We start from the raw sequence: 16,828 nt of genomic DNA, 5'->3' as shown, positions 1-16,828 counted from the left end.
GGGGCCTGGCCAGCATCCCCAGCCTAGGAGAGTGACCCATCCCACATCCCCCGAGTGAGAACTTCCTGGTGCTGGGTAACAGGAGCCACTGCTCGCTGTCCTGCTTGCTGGGTGCGCCACGGGGCACGGGCGCTGCGGGGGCCTCTAGATGCTGTCTTCATGCCACGCCTTTGCATGTCCACATGTGGTCTTGCTTGGAGGAGTCGTGGCACCTCTTGTCTGCGTCCGTTCTCACTGTGTTTCCTTGTCCTTCTCTCCTGTTCCTTCTGCTCACACCTGTAGTGTTTCCCACCTCTCCTCTTTTCTTATGTGGACCTGCCCTTTCTGTGGGTTGCTGGAGGGCCAAGCCACATTCTCAGCTCCCCATCTGATACTAGCAGCACCCCTATTCTCACATCTATTCTGCTCCCCTCTCCTATAATGCCTCCTGTGACCTTGGTGATGCAGGAGGGACTGGGAGCAGGGACGTGGCCCCATGACTAGGCGAGCTGTAGGGAGGAGCTCCCACCTGGAGATGCGCCTTTCCCCAGTTCTGAGGCAGAGCCCTTGGCTTATGCGTGACCCCACTGAGCACGTGAGCACGGACTCCCCTTCTCCCTGGCATGGCCTGTGTGTGAGCGGATGTCCTGGCCTCCCATTCTCAGTGTATAGTCAGGCAGGTGGAGGGGCTATTGGGCAGTTACGAAGAGGAGGAAGGCGTTGTCCATACTGCTGCTTCGGCCCGTCGATCAGGGCGTGGCTGAACACGGTGTCAGCTCTTGGGGAGCTAGGGAAGGAAATGTCTGGGTGGATTTCCACTTTTCTGGCCTGAGGTTTGCCTGCTTTTTGAACCTGGCTGCATCTTTCCTCAGCTACTCTGGGTAAGCAGAGAGCTATGCAAATAAGACCTCTTCAGCTAACTGGGCATAACTAGGGTTTTATGGATTTTGAAAAGGGGGGAAAAATAGAGTGTTAAAGTAAATTCCAGGCAATTTTTGGTATTTCTGAACTGCAAGAAACACCACTGGGTCAGAGAACTTGGGAAATGGAAGACCCAGAAAGCTCCCTAGGCTCTGAGGCCTTTGCCTTTTGGTACTCCCTTTACTCCCTGGGAGAAGGAGAGGCCCAGCGTTTGCAGCACTCCTGTACTAGAAAAATGTAGACGGATTGGAAAGAGAGAGAACTTGGGAAATGGAAGACCCAGAAAGCTCCCTAGGCTCTGAGGCCTTTGCCTTTTGGTAGTCCCTTTACTCCCTGGGAGAAGGAGAGGCCCAGCGTTTGCAGCACTCCTGTACTAGAAAAATGTAGACGGATTGGAAAGAGAACTGTGACCTTGGCTTCTTGGGGAGCCCAGGGCTGGGTTCCATTGTAAGAGAGTAGTCTGTGGGCCGCACTCAGGTTACTGCAGCGTTATTGGGGGGTAGCAATGGAGTCGCTTGGTAAAGCTTCCTATCTGAGACGTCAGCACCAAAGGCTTCATTACTGGCAAGGTCCTGGTGGCCTTGAAATCAACGGGGGACATGGTCACCCTTCCAACCAAGGGAGGCAGTTTGATTCCAGAGGGCTTAACATGCTGTTGGTAAAGTCTGTTGGAACACATTTCATGTGTCTTTTCTGTATAATATGCCAAAAGTAGACCCATTTTCCCTCTCTCCCTCCCTCCCTTCCATCCTGCCAGAGACTGGCTTTTATTTTTTTCTCCTTTATTGGTGTGTTCAGAGCCTTATCCCGACATGGCTGTTTAAGCACTGAGCCAAGAGCTATTTTCCCTCTCTCCCTCCCTCCCTTCCATCCTGCCAGAGACTGGCTTTTATTTTTTTCTCCTTCATTGGTGTGTTCAGAGCCTTATCCCGACATGGCTGTTTAAGCACTGAGCCAAGAGCTACAACAGGTGGACAGCAGATGTCCTGGAGCTTGGCTGATTCTCCAGGGAAAATTGGCTTCTGCTCCTCAATGGATCATTACTGTTTGGGAAATTTTGCCTGAAGACATAACTTTAGCCAGTCTCTCCCTGTCCATGGTCTGTCTTCACCTGGCTCTGCCATTGAGGCAGAGAATGTGGGTGATGAGCAGCTCGTGTGTTGCAGGCGGCTTTGTTTCTGTGTGATGTGGAAGTAGTGTTTTTCTCTACGTAGCTTCTATACCCGTTTTATTGGGAAGACGTTTGAAGAGCAGTTTAGCCTAATGCTGAGAGTCTTGGCTCTATCCCACAATAACTGGATTATTACCAAGTTGATTAACCTTTCTACACTTCAGTTTCTCCATCAGAAGGATGGGGTCAATGTTGTCTGGGTTGTTGTAAAGACCGAAGACAATTGTTATAGAGGACACGGGACAGTTCCTGGCGTGGTAAGTGGTAAATAAATGCTGCACGACAGAAATGGCAAGTGATGATGTGTTGATTATAATGATGAGATCACCCGTGCAGGTTTCCCTACCTTGAAGACCCCCAGGAATTTTCAGGGTCGCCCTGTGCCAGTTCTTCTCATGTTCTAGTGGGTCACCCTGGCTCATGTTGGGGAGCTCAGTTCTTGCTTGTCATCTGCCTCATCAGACCTTACATTGCTTTCCTTGTGTGGTCTTTCTAAAGAGGCCAGCTAGGACCAGGAGATGGATAAACCGAATGGATGGATTCAAATCTTTGACTTTCCTTTTAGGCAGCATGAAGAAGTTTTGGTGCAGGTGAGAGGGGGTGGGGACATTCCACCAGCACTGGGAAGGCATGCTCACTCCTGTCCTAGCTATCCCACCTGTTGTCTCCTTCCAGATTCCCTCTAGCTGCTGCTGCTGTGTAGGATTTCTGTGGGTAGACCATGGGGTTTGTAAAGGAGGGAGGGACAGGGCATCGTCACACTGGTCTTCAGGGGAAGACCTGACTTCTGATGGTGAGTTGGACTAGTTCTCCATGAAATGTGTGTGTGTGTGTGTGTGTGTGCGCGCGTGCGTGTGTGCGTGTGCGCGTGTGCCTGTACCTGTGTGCACACTCACGTGGCCCTGGGTGGGCTTCTTAGCACTCCTGTCGGGGCTATGGAAAATCAGGACATTGTCTCTGACCTGAATTTTGAGGAAGCTTCTTGATACTTTATGGACTAAAGGAGACTATAGAGTGATATCCATTGAAGAAGGTGGAGGTTACTTCACTGCCAGTTAATGTAGGAAACCCCAGAGACCAAGGCTTATCCCCAGTTAGTCTGCAAGTCTTTCCTTCCCTCGTCCTCATGGAGGTATCCGACGCTGGGAGGTGGGCTGCCTTCTCCCATCCATCACTTACTCTTCTTTATTTTTCACCTTAGCCTGCCTGCCGACCTCTGGGGCTGCCTTTGCCCTCACAGCATTGTCCATCCCATTTCTTTTAATCAGGATTTGCCAAAACCTGATTGTGACAGGGATGGGGGAGGGAGATGGAGATGTGGGGGTCGAGGCAAGGAAGAATGTGATTCACCTCTGTCAGCCATGGCCCTAGAACGTCCCTACTTCTCCAACCATCTGCTAATGCCAGCACTTTCTTCCCTAGGTTTTCTTCTTTGATGACTCTTGAGCAGTTCTCTCCAATATGCACAGATTGTCACAGACTGCCCTCCTCTCAATTCTCCTTGGTCCCCTTTGTTACCTGGGCTTGTAGAAGCTCCAGTTAAATTGTTGACTGTGACCTAACCATGTAGTTGATCCATCCAGGCAAAAGATGAAATTCCACAACTGGGGTGGAGGAAGAGAGTCCTGTATGCATGAGTATCCTCTCCCAGCAACCTCAGTTTCTCTGTTGAATCTTAAAATATAGACTTTCACTGGAGACTTGTTACAGACGGCATGGCTTGTGAAGCTGCCAGATCTGGACACTCCAACTGTCACAAACCCCCTCTTCTGTTCTCTTCCATGATGGGGGAATCTGAATCTTGTCTGCAGAGGGTCAGGCAGACGCCCCTGCTGAGCACGTGGGTGTACGACAAGTGTTTGCTGCTCTCAGCTGCCGAGCTTCTGCTTGCAGCTTGTAGCTGGAGGGGGAAGCCCAGTGAAGCTGCGTTTTATGCAGCCACCCTCTCCCTGGATGGTGGGTCTGTAACTTAGCACTTCCCTTTTCTGGAGGTGGAGGACAGTTAATTGGGATTGGAGTTGCTCATCTTCTGCCCTAATCTGCCCTTTTACTTTTCATTTAAAGGTCCTGGTGGTGATGATTTCTAAGAACTTCAGATGTTGAACCTGCTTCCTTCTCTGACACTTACTTGGCCTTGAGTGATGTGTGATGAGGCTTCCTATTAACGTCTCTCTCTCCCTCTCCTAGGCTCTTCTGATTTGCTCTACAGGTGGTTTCCATCTGTAGTAGATTGCACACTGCTGGAGCTTTCTACTGGGTTTTCTCCCTTCCAGGGGCAGTGGAAAGGTGGGTGTCAAGCAACCATTGTGGACACCTCGGATGCTGTGGAATGGCCTCTATCCTTCCAGGGGTCAGCCGTTTGGCTTTCCTCCAGCCCCTCTCCAAAGGCTCCCTCATGTGGGAGCTGACCTGTGCCTCTCTAATTGTTCCTTCCAGAACACTTCCACCTGCACCCGGGAAAGCTGCTGCGCCTGAGAGGCTGGAGGCTCTGAAATACCAACGGATAAAGAAGCCCAAAAAGCCATCCAAGGGCTCTTCGAAGTCAAAGAAACGATCTGGTAAATGGTGGGAAACGCCTGCTCCTCTCTTCCCACCTTGCCTTGTGGTTACTGTGAGGATTGTTGGGCTCAGGATCCCAACCTTGGGTTTTCTCTAGAATTGAATCCACCAGCTTCTCTTGTTCTATGTTTCTTTTTTAACATAATTTTTAAGTAATATAGAAATACAGTTTTCATGTGAGAAACAAAAAAGATAAGGTTAAAATCTTCAATTGCCCTCCAGATTCCTTACTCCCCCCTAGGAAACCAGTCCTCTCAGTGACATGTATGTCTGCAGAAACTTTTCTGTGCATACAGCTTTAGAAAATGTGTTGTTTTAATGTGTTTTTAGACAACATGGATTGTGTCATATTTTTTTCCATTCTGGAGCACATTTTGCAAATATCCCTATCTCCTTATACATCTCTTCTCTATCATAATCTCAGGCCTTCTAGTTGAACACGGGAATAATGGGGCCCTACTGTGTGCCTAGGGTAGTGTGGTGTGAACGTAGCCCCTGCAGGTTGACCAAACTCTTGTCAATGAGATAGACTGAAATCTTCTTGTCCTGTGGAAAGGGCACCTCTACTGAAATTTGTTCGATATCTACCCAGCAGTGACAGGCAGCCTCTAAGACAGTGAAAAAATAATTTAGCCTTCTTTTATTATTTATTTATTTTTAGCCCTCTTTTAAACTTTAGAAAATTCCTTAATATTTATCAAATACTCTTTTTTCACAGTGGTTTTAGGAATGTTGTGGCAGGCTGTCAAGGAAGAGTGCTGAACAGCTTCTTGTCGGCTTATCGATCACTGCTGGAGAGTAACTCTCTTTACAGACAGGGTTATGGAAAAGTGTTACACAGAGGTGAAGCCCCTTGAATCTTCAGGAGTCGGTGACCACTTACTGATCACTTAGCCTGTGGGTGGTGCTTGTAGCCTATCAGTTTACAGATGGGAATACTGAGGTAGAGAAAAAGAAAATGAGTTTTTTAGGGCTTGGGGAGAGATAGAGCCCAAAGCTGAATTTTAAACTATTTCTGCTCATTTCAACTTAAGACCCATTTATATATATTTTGTCTTTCCTCAGTTTACAGATGGGAATACTGAGGTAGAGAAAAAGAAAATGAGTTTTTTAGGGCTTGGGGGAGAGATAGAGCCCAAAGCTGAATTTTAAACTATTTCTGCTCATTTCAGCTTAAGACCCATTTATATATATTTTGTCTTTCCTGTACAATTTATTTTTTATAACCACCAGATGCCTGTATTCTCTCTTGCTCTGAGGACAAGGTGCTATTACCTGTCCCACACTGACAACTCTCAAATGTCTGTCTTTAGCCCAGCCCTTTTCTGTGAGGTTAAGTTCTATATTTCTAGTTGCCTGCTGAATATACACTTGGATATTTTATAAGCATTTAAAATGTCCAAAATAGAGCTATTGATTATCCTCTCCACACCTGCTTCTCCTTGATCCTTCCCTAGTTTAATAGCTAGTACTGCTGCCTACCCAGTTGCTCAGGCTACTTCAGCCCCCACGTCTCACGCAGCCCTTTTCTGTGAGGTTAAGTTCTATATTTCTAGTTGCCTGCTGAATATACACTTGGATGTTTTATAAGCATTTAAAATGTCCAAAATAGAGCTATTGATTATCCTCTCCACACCTTCTCCTTGATCCTTCCCTAGTTTAATAGCTAGTACTGCTGCCTACCCAGTTGCTCAGGCTACTTCAGCCCCCACGTCTCACATCCATCCACCATGTTTTAGCCATGACCATGCACACACACTCACGCACACAGATACACTTCTGATCAAAACCTCCCGGAGGCTTCCCATTGCAGCCAGAACAGGGTTGAAACCTCTTGACACCTGTCCATCTTCCTGCCTCACTCTGCTTTAGCTGAGACGACCTTCCTCTGTCTCCAGAACATGCCACGTTTGCTCTTCACTTGGGGCTTTTGCCCTTCCTGTCTCTTCTGTTGGGAGTAATTTCCCTCAGACCTAGAATGCTCGTAACTCAAGACTCAACTCAAGTGTTAGCCCTTCAAGGTGCAGAGGCAGTGCCTCCATCATTTGCTGTCACAGGACCGTATTTTACCTTTCTTCTTAGCACTTTCAGTATCTGAACATTTTGTCTCTTGGCAGTTTGTCTCTTCTGCCCACTTCCTCATGCCCTCGTATAATCTTCCAGGAAACAAAGGCTTTCCCGCTGCATCCACAGAAGGGGTGGGGCCCTGGCAGCACAGGAGGGTTCAGGCCTGACCCTGTTGCTGCAGTTGAAGTCTTGTGTAAAGTCCGTCCTTGCTTGGGGCAGATGAGAAAAATGCATTGAGTCCCAACCTGCTTTTAGAAGCCTGATCCCCAGCACCTAGAATGCTGCCTCTACCTGGGAGGCACTGGGAAAGAATATGTATTGATTGACTAGATCGGTGCATCTACAGAAAGGAAAGTCATATCCATTCTACTTTCATGACCCTCACTAGAACAAGGGGGCAGGGTGGGTTGTCTGTTGCCTTAGTGGTGAAGAGGATGGTTTCCCTGAGTGATTAGGTCTCGTCCCTACTACAGCCGGGCAACTGCTTTGTTCAGCATTGGACACCCAGGGTGTGAGCCTCGTCAGGTGGTGAGGGTGAGCATGAGGCTGCGTTGTCCTCTTCACTTCTTTCTCGTCTTGTCTTTTGCGTGCTTGCCCCTTCTAGACTGTCCTGCCTCCCAGGCTCAGCAGCTTCCCAGCTCTCAGGTTCTGTGGCCCGACGAAGCTGTCTGCCTCCGAAGGAAGAAGAGACACTCTCGTCCTGACCCCTTTGCCCGGCTCTCAGACTTGTGCCACCGCCAGCTTCCGGAAGACCAGACGGCAATTCTCAACAGTGTGGACCAAGATGACCCAGGCCATGCCACTCTGCTGTGACTCCACACCGTTCTAAATGTCCCCAGGGCGAGGTGCTGGGCCAAGGGAGCAGGGAGGGGTATTGTGTGGGGATGTGTTCTCCTCTGTCCACCCAGGGATGGCCCAGACCTTTGCGTACCCTTCTCTTGCCAGAGTGGGCATTTCACCCCAGACCCTGGCAGGCCGGCCTCGGATGTACATCAGAGGGCTGGGGGCAGCCCTTTCACTTATGGGTCGGGGTCAGGAAGTGGGTTGGGGACAGGCAGACGTCTGTCTCCTCCCCTTCTCGCCCTTGTTCACTAGGTTGACCTTCCTCACCTCTTCCAGCATCTGGAAGCGATGAAGAGGAAGGCGAGGCTTTACTCCTCTCTCCTTCTGCTTCAGTTCCTTGGGTCATGGAAGAGGGCTGCGTCTCCGTCCCGTCTTCCAAACACCACATATGTATAGATGTGGATGCAGATGCATATGTGTGTAGTTTGCGGGTTTCTCCATGTGTATATGTATGTACATTGGAGCAAAGTGCTATTGCTTTTGTGGCCAATGAGAGCAGGAGAGGAGGGCAGTGGCTGGTGGGGCACCTGTCATCTGTGCTGGCCATCATTCCTCTTGACACGGGATTCATGCCTCTCAGCTGAATTCACGTTTGTCTCACCGCCTTCTCCCATCCAGAGCAGAAATGGGGCCCTGCCCCAATTCCCAGCTGCCTGCTTTGGGGGATCAGCAATGAATGACCACAAACCTAAACATAGCCTTCATTTCTTGGCTCCTGGGTGGCCAGGCGCGGGGTGGCCAGGCATGGGGCCAGACTGGCATCTTTCTTCCACAGTTCTGTTCACACCACAGAGGGGAAGCTTCTCAGCAGTGGGGTCAAAAGGGAACCCCCGAGCACAAACTCAAGCTTATCCATCCATCCTTTTTGGTCCAGTCAAGGCTGGGCACCTGGGGGCCGAAAGTTGTCCCACTTTGGAGTGGCTGTGCTGAGCACCAGGCTGCCGCAGCTCCATCTATGCTGGCCCTGCATGGCGCTCCCTGAGCTCTGCTCCTCTCCTTTTGCAGGAGCTAATTCTCCAGAGTGACTAATTGCGCTTGTGTGGAGCCCACCGTGGTTCCTCTGCACCCTTCCCATGTGCCGCCTGCTGACTCTTCTGTGCCCTGGGCCTTCCCCCATCCCACTCCTACCCCCACCACCGCCGTGGATGCGAGCTTCATAGGACGAGATCAGATGAAGCTAGGGGGCCTCAGATTTCGGAGTTCTGGGGTGCTCTCAATCCCCGTTTTCTCTCCCCAGTTCTGTTATGTGGAGCTGGCTGGGGCATAGGAGTGAAGGTAGAAGGGGTCAGCAGGGGCTGGCTGCCAACCCCTCCTCTGCCCCAGTCTTGTCTTAGTTCAGGCTGTCAGCACCCAGAAGCTTTTGTGAGGTCGTCTTGCTACTAAGATGTCTCTCTCTCTTCCAGTGAGATAATGGTGCTGCCCAGGAACAGGGCAGAAGGCCCTGAGGGTGGGGTAGAGGGGATCTGCCCTCTTCCTGTGCAGGAGTCACCCCTTCTGGCTTGACCTGGAATAGAGTCAGCTGCCAGGTTCTGGGAAGTATTTCCTTCTTGGTGCTGCTGCCATGGTGGGTTTGGGCAATCCACCTCCTCCAGTGCCAAGTCAAAGCACTAGAAGGCATCTGTCAGCCTCATTGCAGCTGCCAAGGGGTTGGCCGCCAGAGGCTGGGAAGCTGTCCTTTCCTGGAGCTTCTATCTTAGGGAATAGACTTCTCTGCCAGACAGGCCCTGGTGTTTCCTTTCTCTTGTCTGGTGAGCTGGGGGCTTTGTGCCCTTGGGGTGGATCCTGGGCCTTCCAGCTGATGTACTGCTCTGGGGATTGGGCATCTGGGGATGCACTGCTCAGCCACCAGGCAGCAGCTCTGGCAAAACAAAAGAGTAGAGCATGGTGACTCTTGTGATCTTCCAGAGGCAGCCCTTCCTCTGCCACTGTGCCACCAGATGCTGCTCACGCCAGCATCTCCCCGAGGGGTGTAGGGAGCAGGCCTACCTGCAATTTCAGGGTGGGGTGTGGGGCTGTCACGTCATTTGTGGTCTTTGTGTGATCCTTCCACCAGGGCGGGGCTTGGTGGCAGCCCAGGGTTTGAGGTGGACGGCGAATGCGGGTGTCAGGGCTGTCTGACCACAGGATGAATTCAGTCAACCTTTCTGAGCACCGTCATGGGAATTCTAGGCCTTGAGGTTAGAAGAGAAGAGGAGAAGGTGAGGTGGGAGGCTTTGCTGCGTCAGCATGTCTTGGGCGGTAGCGCCCCCCTCTGTGGGCTGAGACGCTCAGACCGTGGCTGTGCTCTCCAGGCCCCAGTGTGGACGGTGGTGCTGACTCCGTTCTTCTCTTCTATCCTCCAGCAGTGCTCCTTACCTCAGCACATCAGACAGTGGTGGGCGGTGCTCCTCGCTTGCCACTGGGGGGCAGCTGTGCTGTGGCATCCCCAAGGCTAGGGAAAGGACACAAGGTCTCCCCATCTTTCCGTGGCCTCGGACTCTCTCTCCTCTTAAGAGGGCTTCCTTCTTGCGACAGTGTTCTTGGAGGCCAGCAGCCTTCCTGCAGCCCTGGGAGCTCTCTCAGTCCCTCCTTTAAGGACTGCAGTGGAAATTGGCAGAATGCAGCCCCTCTCTCCATGGGGTTGTGAGTAAAGATGCCACAGGCACTCGCTTTATGCTGGGCTTGACAGTGGGTGACAGTGTGGCTGTGAATGTGTGCATGACGGGGGTGTAGCCAATTCTAGGGACCAATGACCTTTGTATTCCGCCTTTGAACAGTGGCAGTGACCACTATTAAGCTTCCTAGGATTTTCCTGCTCCACCCTGTGGGAGATCACATGTCTTCCGAGCTTCCCCTTTTCTGGCCTGGCAGCCCCGCAGTGGAAGCAACTCAGATAAAAACCTGTTCCTGGGTCAGATTTTAATCTGCCCCTTCCTTCTGCATCATGGCTGGACGCTGTGGTAGCTTCGGTGTTAGGTGACCCACAGACCAGGAAGAGAGTAAAATCGTTCTCTAGGGAGCCTGAAGATGGCAGTTGTTTAGGGAAAGAAGATGAGCGATCAGGAGAAGGTGAATCCTGTTTCTTGATGTGCTGGCTGGCTGCCAGTGCGTGGACAGCCTGTCCCCAGCAGCTGGGGGTAGGAGGGGCCTTTTGAGATTCCATTATCTCAACTGGAAGGATGGCTTCATCCCAAAGGGCTGACAGGGTCTGCTTCCTCCTTTGATGAGGGGCTTGGGCCCTGTGATCATGCTCTTTGGAAAGGCCCAAGCTGGGGTGGATTGGGGAAAGTACTTACTGGTGTTTTTCCAAGCTCTCTGTCTTTATTTCTGATTTGTGACCTAAGTTATTTGGGGTTGAACTGAGTTCAGCTATTTATTCCTCTGCCCTTTTCATGCAGAGGACACTGGGTAAGGTTCAGATGTGGAATTTCCTGACTTTTTTTTGTTTTGTTCTGGGCAAGGTTGACAAACAGTAGCTTTGGGGAGAAGCAGACTTCACAGAGCATCGGGATGTCTTCGCCAGTGCCTAGGATTTGCATCCAGGCCGAGGTGTGCGTGGCTGCATCTGTGTTCTGATTTTGTTGGCAAAAGCCTTTTGGGGGGTTGGGGGTGGGCTGGGGGAAGAATTGTACATAACGTACATTTTATTAATATGTACAGAAACCTAGGAAAAGAAAAGCTAATGGTTAATCTTGGGCTTGCTTTGCTTGCATGTAAAGGAGCTTTGGGGGGCACTGCAGGGAGTGTTGGGGAGCAGTAGGAAGGAGTCAGAGGGCAGAGGGGTAGGACATGGGGAGGCCCCCGCTGTTCGTCTGGGAACTGTGTACAGTCCCACTGGTGCTTCTCGGCTCAGCTCTGCCTTTGTTTCTTCTCCAAAATCAAGTAAGAGCAGGCGCCATCAGGATGGATGCTTGGACTCCAATGTGGCTGCATCGGTTGCTTTGGGAGAGGGCTCAGGAGATGTCCTCATGGCCAGATCTAGATTGTATATGGTAATTGATGGGACAGGATGTTTCAGGAAGGAGTTAGAGAGTTGGGGCGTGGAGAGGAGGTGGACCCTTTGCTGGGTGTGTTAGGCTGGAAGGGGATAGACAGTTAGGTTGGTCATGGAGTAGGAGTGCGATCCTGGGACAGAGCGGAAGGACAAAACCAGGGACAACAAGGCTTGCCATTCTCTTTGGGGCATGTGATAACTTAGCTACCCTGAGGCTGCAGTGTACACATCGGGGGATAATCTCAAGAGAAAGAAAAGAGTGATTGCCTGGTGAGGGCAGGCTGGGGAGCGGTGGCAGGGAAGGCAGGGGTGGGAGGGTGATGACATTAGGAACAGGTTGTGGGGTGGGGTCTTGGCACATTGGCCCAGACTGGATCTTGGTAGAGGTCTTGCTTCTTCTAGAATTAGCCTCTAGCACTAAGTGCCCAAACCAAACACAGACGTCTCCTTTGCAATGTATTTCAACTTTATTTGTTTCTGGGGGCGCCTCAGACCTGGTGCTGGAGACTTGTCTGGAGAAGCCCTTCCTCTTGCCGGCCCGTCATCAGTGGAGGGGAGCCTGTTCTCCTGGGCTTCATGAGCCTGTTCCCCTGAGCACGAGCGGCAGGTGCCCCCCTTTCTTTTCTGCTCTCTGAAAGTGTGCACAAGACACTAGTGATGGTGATGGAGATGGGAGCGGGGCCTGGCCTCTGCACGGCTCACCCTTTCTTTTGAGGTGCAGAGGCTTCCTTCAGGCCACGAAGCCACACAGTGGTCCCGCATCCAGAGGCTGGGTCTTCACTCTCTCTCCTCTCGATAGGTTAAAGTCACCAGTCTGTGGTTGAGGTAGGAGAGTGAGAGAGTTTCACCCTGAAGTCAAAGACCAGCCCTTCTCTCCTTGATGGCTCTGACTCTGCTTCCTTTTGGGTCAAGAGTCGAAATTAAAAATCTCTTCTTTAGGAGAAGTCAGTAAACCAAGGATTAAAGCCCTACTGGACGTTAGCACTCTCACCAACGTGGTGTTTGGTGAGGAATGTCCGTACCACCCCTCCCACTGACTGGTGTTGATTTGTGCTGGTCCAGAACTTTATTTCTGGGCCCCTGTCTATACTTTCAAATAAGTCTTTCTGGAGAAAATATAATATTCCCACCATATGTTTTCTGTGTTGGGTTGTCAAGAAGATAGGAGTTTATTCAGACCTCATTTTAAGCCAATGGAAACATTTCCCAGAGACTGAGTCTGGTCCCCAAACACCCCCATATCCCAAAGATTTCTGCATAGAGTAAGAAAAATTTAAGCCTTAGTGCAGATATTATTAATGGCTGGCCATACCTTGGAGAAGGGAGTCGGGATATTTTCATTGTGAAATACTTTGGTAGAACAGCAGTCATTGAAATCACGTGGGTCTCCTCTTCTGTGGGGGTCATTGGTAGTGTTAAGGTTGCTGAAGAGAGCTGCTGCTGAAGTGGTTGTCAGCTCTGCACCACTGGCTGGGAGAGCTAGAGTGGGGAGTTGCAGCAAAGTGCTGCAGATTCTCAGCTCCCGTCCCTGGTCCCCTGGTTGTCTGCCTTTCCCATCCACTAGATGGTGATGTGAGTAGCCGTCTAGGCCTGTCTTTCTTTAGGGACTTGAAGAAATGTGCACCAGTCCTACCTCACCCTGGCACTGGACTTCTGGATTTATTTTAAGAACTAGGGCAAGCTCTCCCCCACCACCCCATGTACACACTAGTTAGGTTCCCTCTCCTTCCTTTCCAACTTCCTTATGGCTCCAGGGGTCTTGAACACAATTGTTCATGGTTTAGAATGCAGAGGTGGATGCAGTGGGGAAGGGAACCTGGGAGGGCACAGCGGGAGGGGGATCTTCATTTTCAGCCTTAGAAATACCGGGAGCATGCTTTCAGGGGATGTGTGGGGTTTTCACCTAAGCAGGTGGGAGGGGCAAATGCCCAGCTCTCCTCATGCTGGTGACGAGGGATTAGGGATCTATGACACCTTATTTCTGGTGGAATAAACCTCCTCATGGTCATCCTGCGGTCCTTTGGAAGGGAAATTGCCAGTCACTCTGGTAGTGAGTATTTACACTGCCTATTGTGAACAGTGAGGGTCTGTCAGGAGTTGACAGTGTCCTGGCTGGGTCAGAGAAGTGGGATCATCTCACTGTCCCTCTGCGGTACCAGGTCATCTCCCTGGTCTCTAACTCCCAGCCAGTCTATTCCAGTGTTCCTTTCCTGCGTTCAGGAAGTAATTGTGGAGTGCGTGTGTGTGCGTGCATGTCTATGTAATGTGTGTGGTGTATGTGTATGTGCAGTTGCGTTTCTGTGATGTGTGCGTTGTGTGTGTATGGTGTGTGGTGTATGTGTGTAATATGGGCGTGTGTGCATGGTTTTTTGGTGTTTGTATATGTGTATGTGGAGTGTGGGATGTGTGGGGTATGGGTGGTGTCTGTATGTGTGGGGTATCTGTATGTGTGTGATATGGGTGTGAGTGCATGGTTTGTGTGATGTGTGTATATGTGTGTGCTGCGTGTGTGGGAGGGGTGTGGTATCTGTGTGTTGTGTGTATGTGGTGTGTGTGTGTGTGGTGTATTGTGCGGACTGGGGGCATGTGTGTATAGTGTGTGGTATTTGTATGTATGTGGCGTGTGTATATGTGTGTTGTGTGTGTGTAGGAGATGTGTAGAGACACACCGATTTGCCTGAGCAGTGTCAGGCCTAGGAGACCCTCTTTTAGTTTGCTCTTCCTTTGCTAGACAGCTAATGTTTTGGTAGGAGGGTCAAATTAGTAATAGAACATCGTTAGTATATTTTTTATGGAGATTGTATATAAAATTATATAAATATATATAACTGGTTCTATTTTAAAGAGAGAGGGGAACGTCTGGGGGGGTGGGAGGTGCAAGGGTCGGATGCAATATGGTAGCCGGGGCTTTAGGCAGGTGGCGCAGGTGGGGAGTGGAGTGGGAGGGCCAGCACCTGAAGCCGGGTGAGGTGAGCGGGGCTCATGCCCTCGGCGCGCACGCACGCACACACACACACACACACACAGAACCTATATAAAGCCTATCTATCTATCTATATATCTATATGAAGTCATAGTTTGCTTTATTTTTGTACCTGTGCCAGAGATGCTTTGAGCAGCACTGCCTCCCCCAGGTAGGCTGGGGCACTGGCTCATTCCTTGTCTCCATCCACCTTCTTCCCCGTCCTTCCTCTGATACACTCTCTGGACAGAGTTGCTTGGGTCTTTCTGATAGCAAGGTGTATATATAAAAAATTTTTAAATAACATAACCCACTTGCAGAAAGGATGATGAACTGAAGGTTGTGGGGAGCTTCAGGATTTGATAGTCCCAGAGAACCAGGGTCCACACATCTCTTGCCACCAGGAGGGGACATGGGCTGGAGCTCTTTGGCAGAGATGCTCCATGTGGTGAGGATGGTGGTGGGCTGAAGGCTCTGGATCCATGCCCATGGTTGTGGTTCCTTGGAAGGATTTCTGCTCAGCAGCACTGGAAAGGGGGAAGTCAGGCTTGCCAGGGGACTGACAGTGCTGCCCGTCCTGGTGTGTAGCACCTTGACTCAGGTAGCTCCTGGGAGGCAGAGGCGGTGAGTGAGTTTGTGAGGTTAATGGCATGGGCTCACTCTTGGAGAAGAGACACCCTGGTTATTATCACTGCTGGGTCCTGGAACCAGTGTATCTGGTATAAATATGTCATATATGCTTTTTTCAGTTGTTTCTTTTTTTTGTATTTTAACTTCTTTAATAAAAAGTTATTGTATTTTAATTTCTTTAATAGTACACTCAAAATGATGACATCCAGTACTTTATTTAACATTTAAACAGTTATAAAGAATAAAAGACTGAGCACATTTATTAACAAACCACAGTATGTCTTCAGGTTCATAGGCTGCCTAAATCATTTAAAACATATAGCATATGAAGTCACAGAGCTATAGGGTTACTAGGAAAAATCCCACAAGTTAACAGCTTAAGTACAATCAGATTCATCTTGAAACAGAACAATCTTTAAATTCAACTGATGGTCATTTTGGCTCATCTGACAACCATACAGATGTCAACCACAGGGTCTTGCAAATGCAGAGTGGCCTATGACATTTAAAACGAAGTATAATAGATAACCAGAGTAAAACCTGTTATCTTAGTTACTGTTTTCTACTTTCAATATGAACACTTTTAATATGAGATAACATTTCACTATTTAAACTCACATTACATATACTGAAACTACAAGTGAATACAGCAAGAATACAGAGACACTTCAGCCTCTGGCTTTAATATCATACAATGGTCAAAATATTTAGAAATTCAGAGAATATGAAGTCAAAATATGGGATGGAAAAACCTTAAGACAACTTAATTCAGTCCACTGATTTACAGCTGACCATACTATAGAGCAAGGGCAACTGGAACAGAACAATCCATATGCAGTTTTAAAAATGATAATAACTATCGTGGTTGTGAGAAGTGCAGGTTGACCACTTTAGGAAAATTTAATCTTCAGATTGGCAATTCAAAGTTTTCCATTATATGTGAATAAAATTGGAAGGATGTTCAATCTCCATGAAAAGCTACTCTTGTAAGTCAGACTGACATACTGAGGCTTTAGAATAAAAATACAGGGCCGGCCCCGTGGCTCACTTGGGAGAGTGTGGCGCTGGTAGTGCCGAGGAGACCGCGGGTTCGGATCCTATATAGGGATGGCTGGTGTGCTCACTGGCTGAGCTTGCTGCAGACGACACCAAGCTGAGGGTTGTGATCCCATTACCAGTCAGGAAAAAAAAAAAATACACATCACAAATGGAACAGTGAATATAAATTCTCACATGTGAAGATAATAGTCATTTAGAAGTAATGTAAATTTTTTTGATACACAAACTCATTTAAGTGACCTTTTCCAATAATGAATCTAAAATGAAGTGTGTTAGCTCCAAGTACAAGATGAACATTAAACTACTTACTAACTTTAAAGCTCATATAGTAATATTCTTGCTGAAAAGCTACTGAAATTACCAGTAAAATGACAATATCTTTAAAGCAATGCTCTCTTTATAACCTGAAATAATTTCATTTGCCAATTTTAAAAATTTTTAACTTTTCAGTATACAGTGTAATTGATTTTCATGTCCCTTTACCCATTCCTCTGTTCCCCATCCCTCTCCCCACCTGCCTACATCATATCTGTTCACTTGTCTTAACAAGTTCAAGGAATTGTGATTGTTGTGCCTTCTCCCCCCACCTTATTTGCTTGTATATTTATTTATTTATTTGTTTGTTTATTTATTTATTTATCTTTTAGCTCCCACAAATAAGTTA

The 16,828-nt window shown here is 49.0% G+C and overlaps 1 protein-coding gene across 1 annotated transcript in view; it reads left to right on the top strand.

The window, feature by feature from the left end:
• Positions 1–8,220, top strand: part of IGSF9B (immunoglobulin superfamily, member 9B) — a 46,435-nt gene extending 38,215 nt beyond the window's left edge. Inside the window, exons 19-20 of the mRNA XM_008567130.1 lie at positions 4,508–4,629; positions 7,302–8,220. Coding sequence (XP_008565352.1) covers positions 4,508–4,629; positions 7,302–7,510 — 331 coding nt within the window. The 3' untranslated portion in view covers positions 7,511–8,220. The remainder of the gene's footprint in view (positions 1–4,507; positions 4,630–7,301) is intronic.
• The last annotated feature ends 8,608 nt before the right edge of the window (positions 8,221–16,828 follow it).

Source organism: Galeopterus variegatus, unplaced genomic scaffold (genome assembly GCF_000696425.1).
Source record: "Galeopterus variegatus unplaced genomic scaffold, G_variegatus-3.0.2 Scaffold295, whole genome shotgun sequence".
NCBI lineage: Eukaryota > Metazoa > Chordata > Mammalia > Dermoptera > Cynocephalidae > Galeopterus > Galeopterus variegatus.
This window is presented reverse-complemented; position numbering and strand designations above follow the sequence as displayed.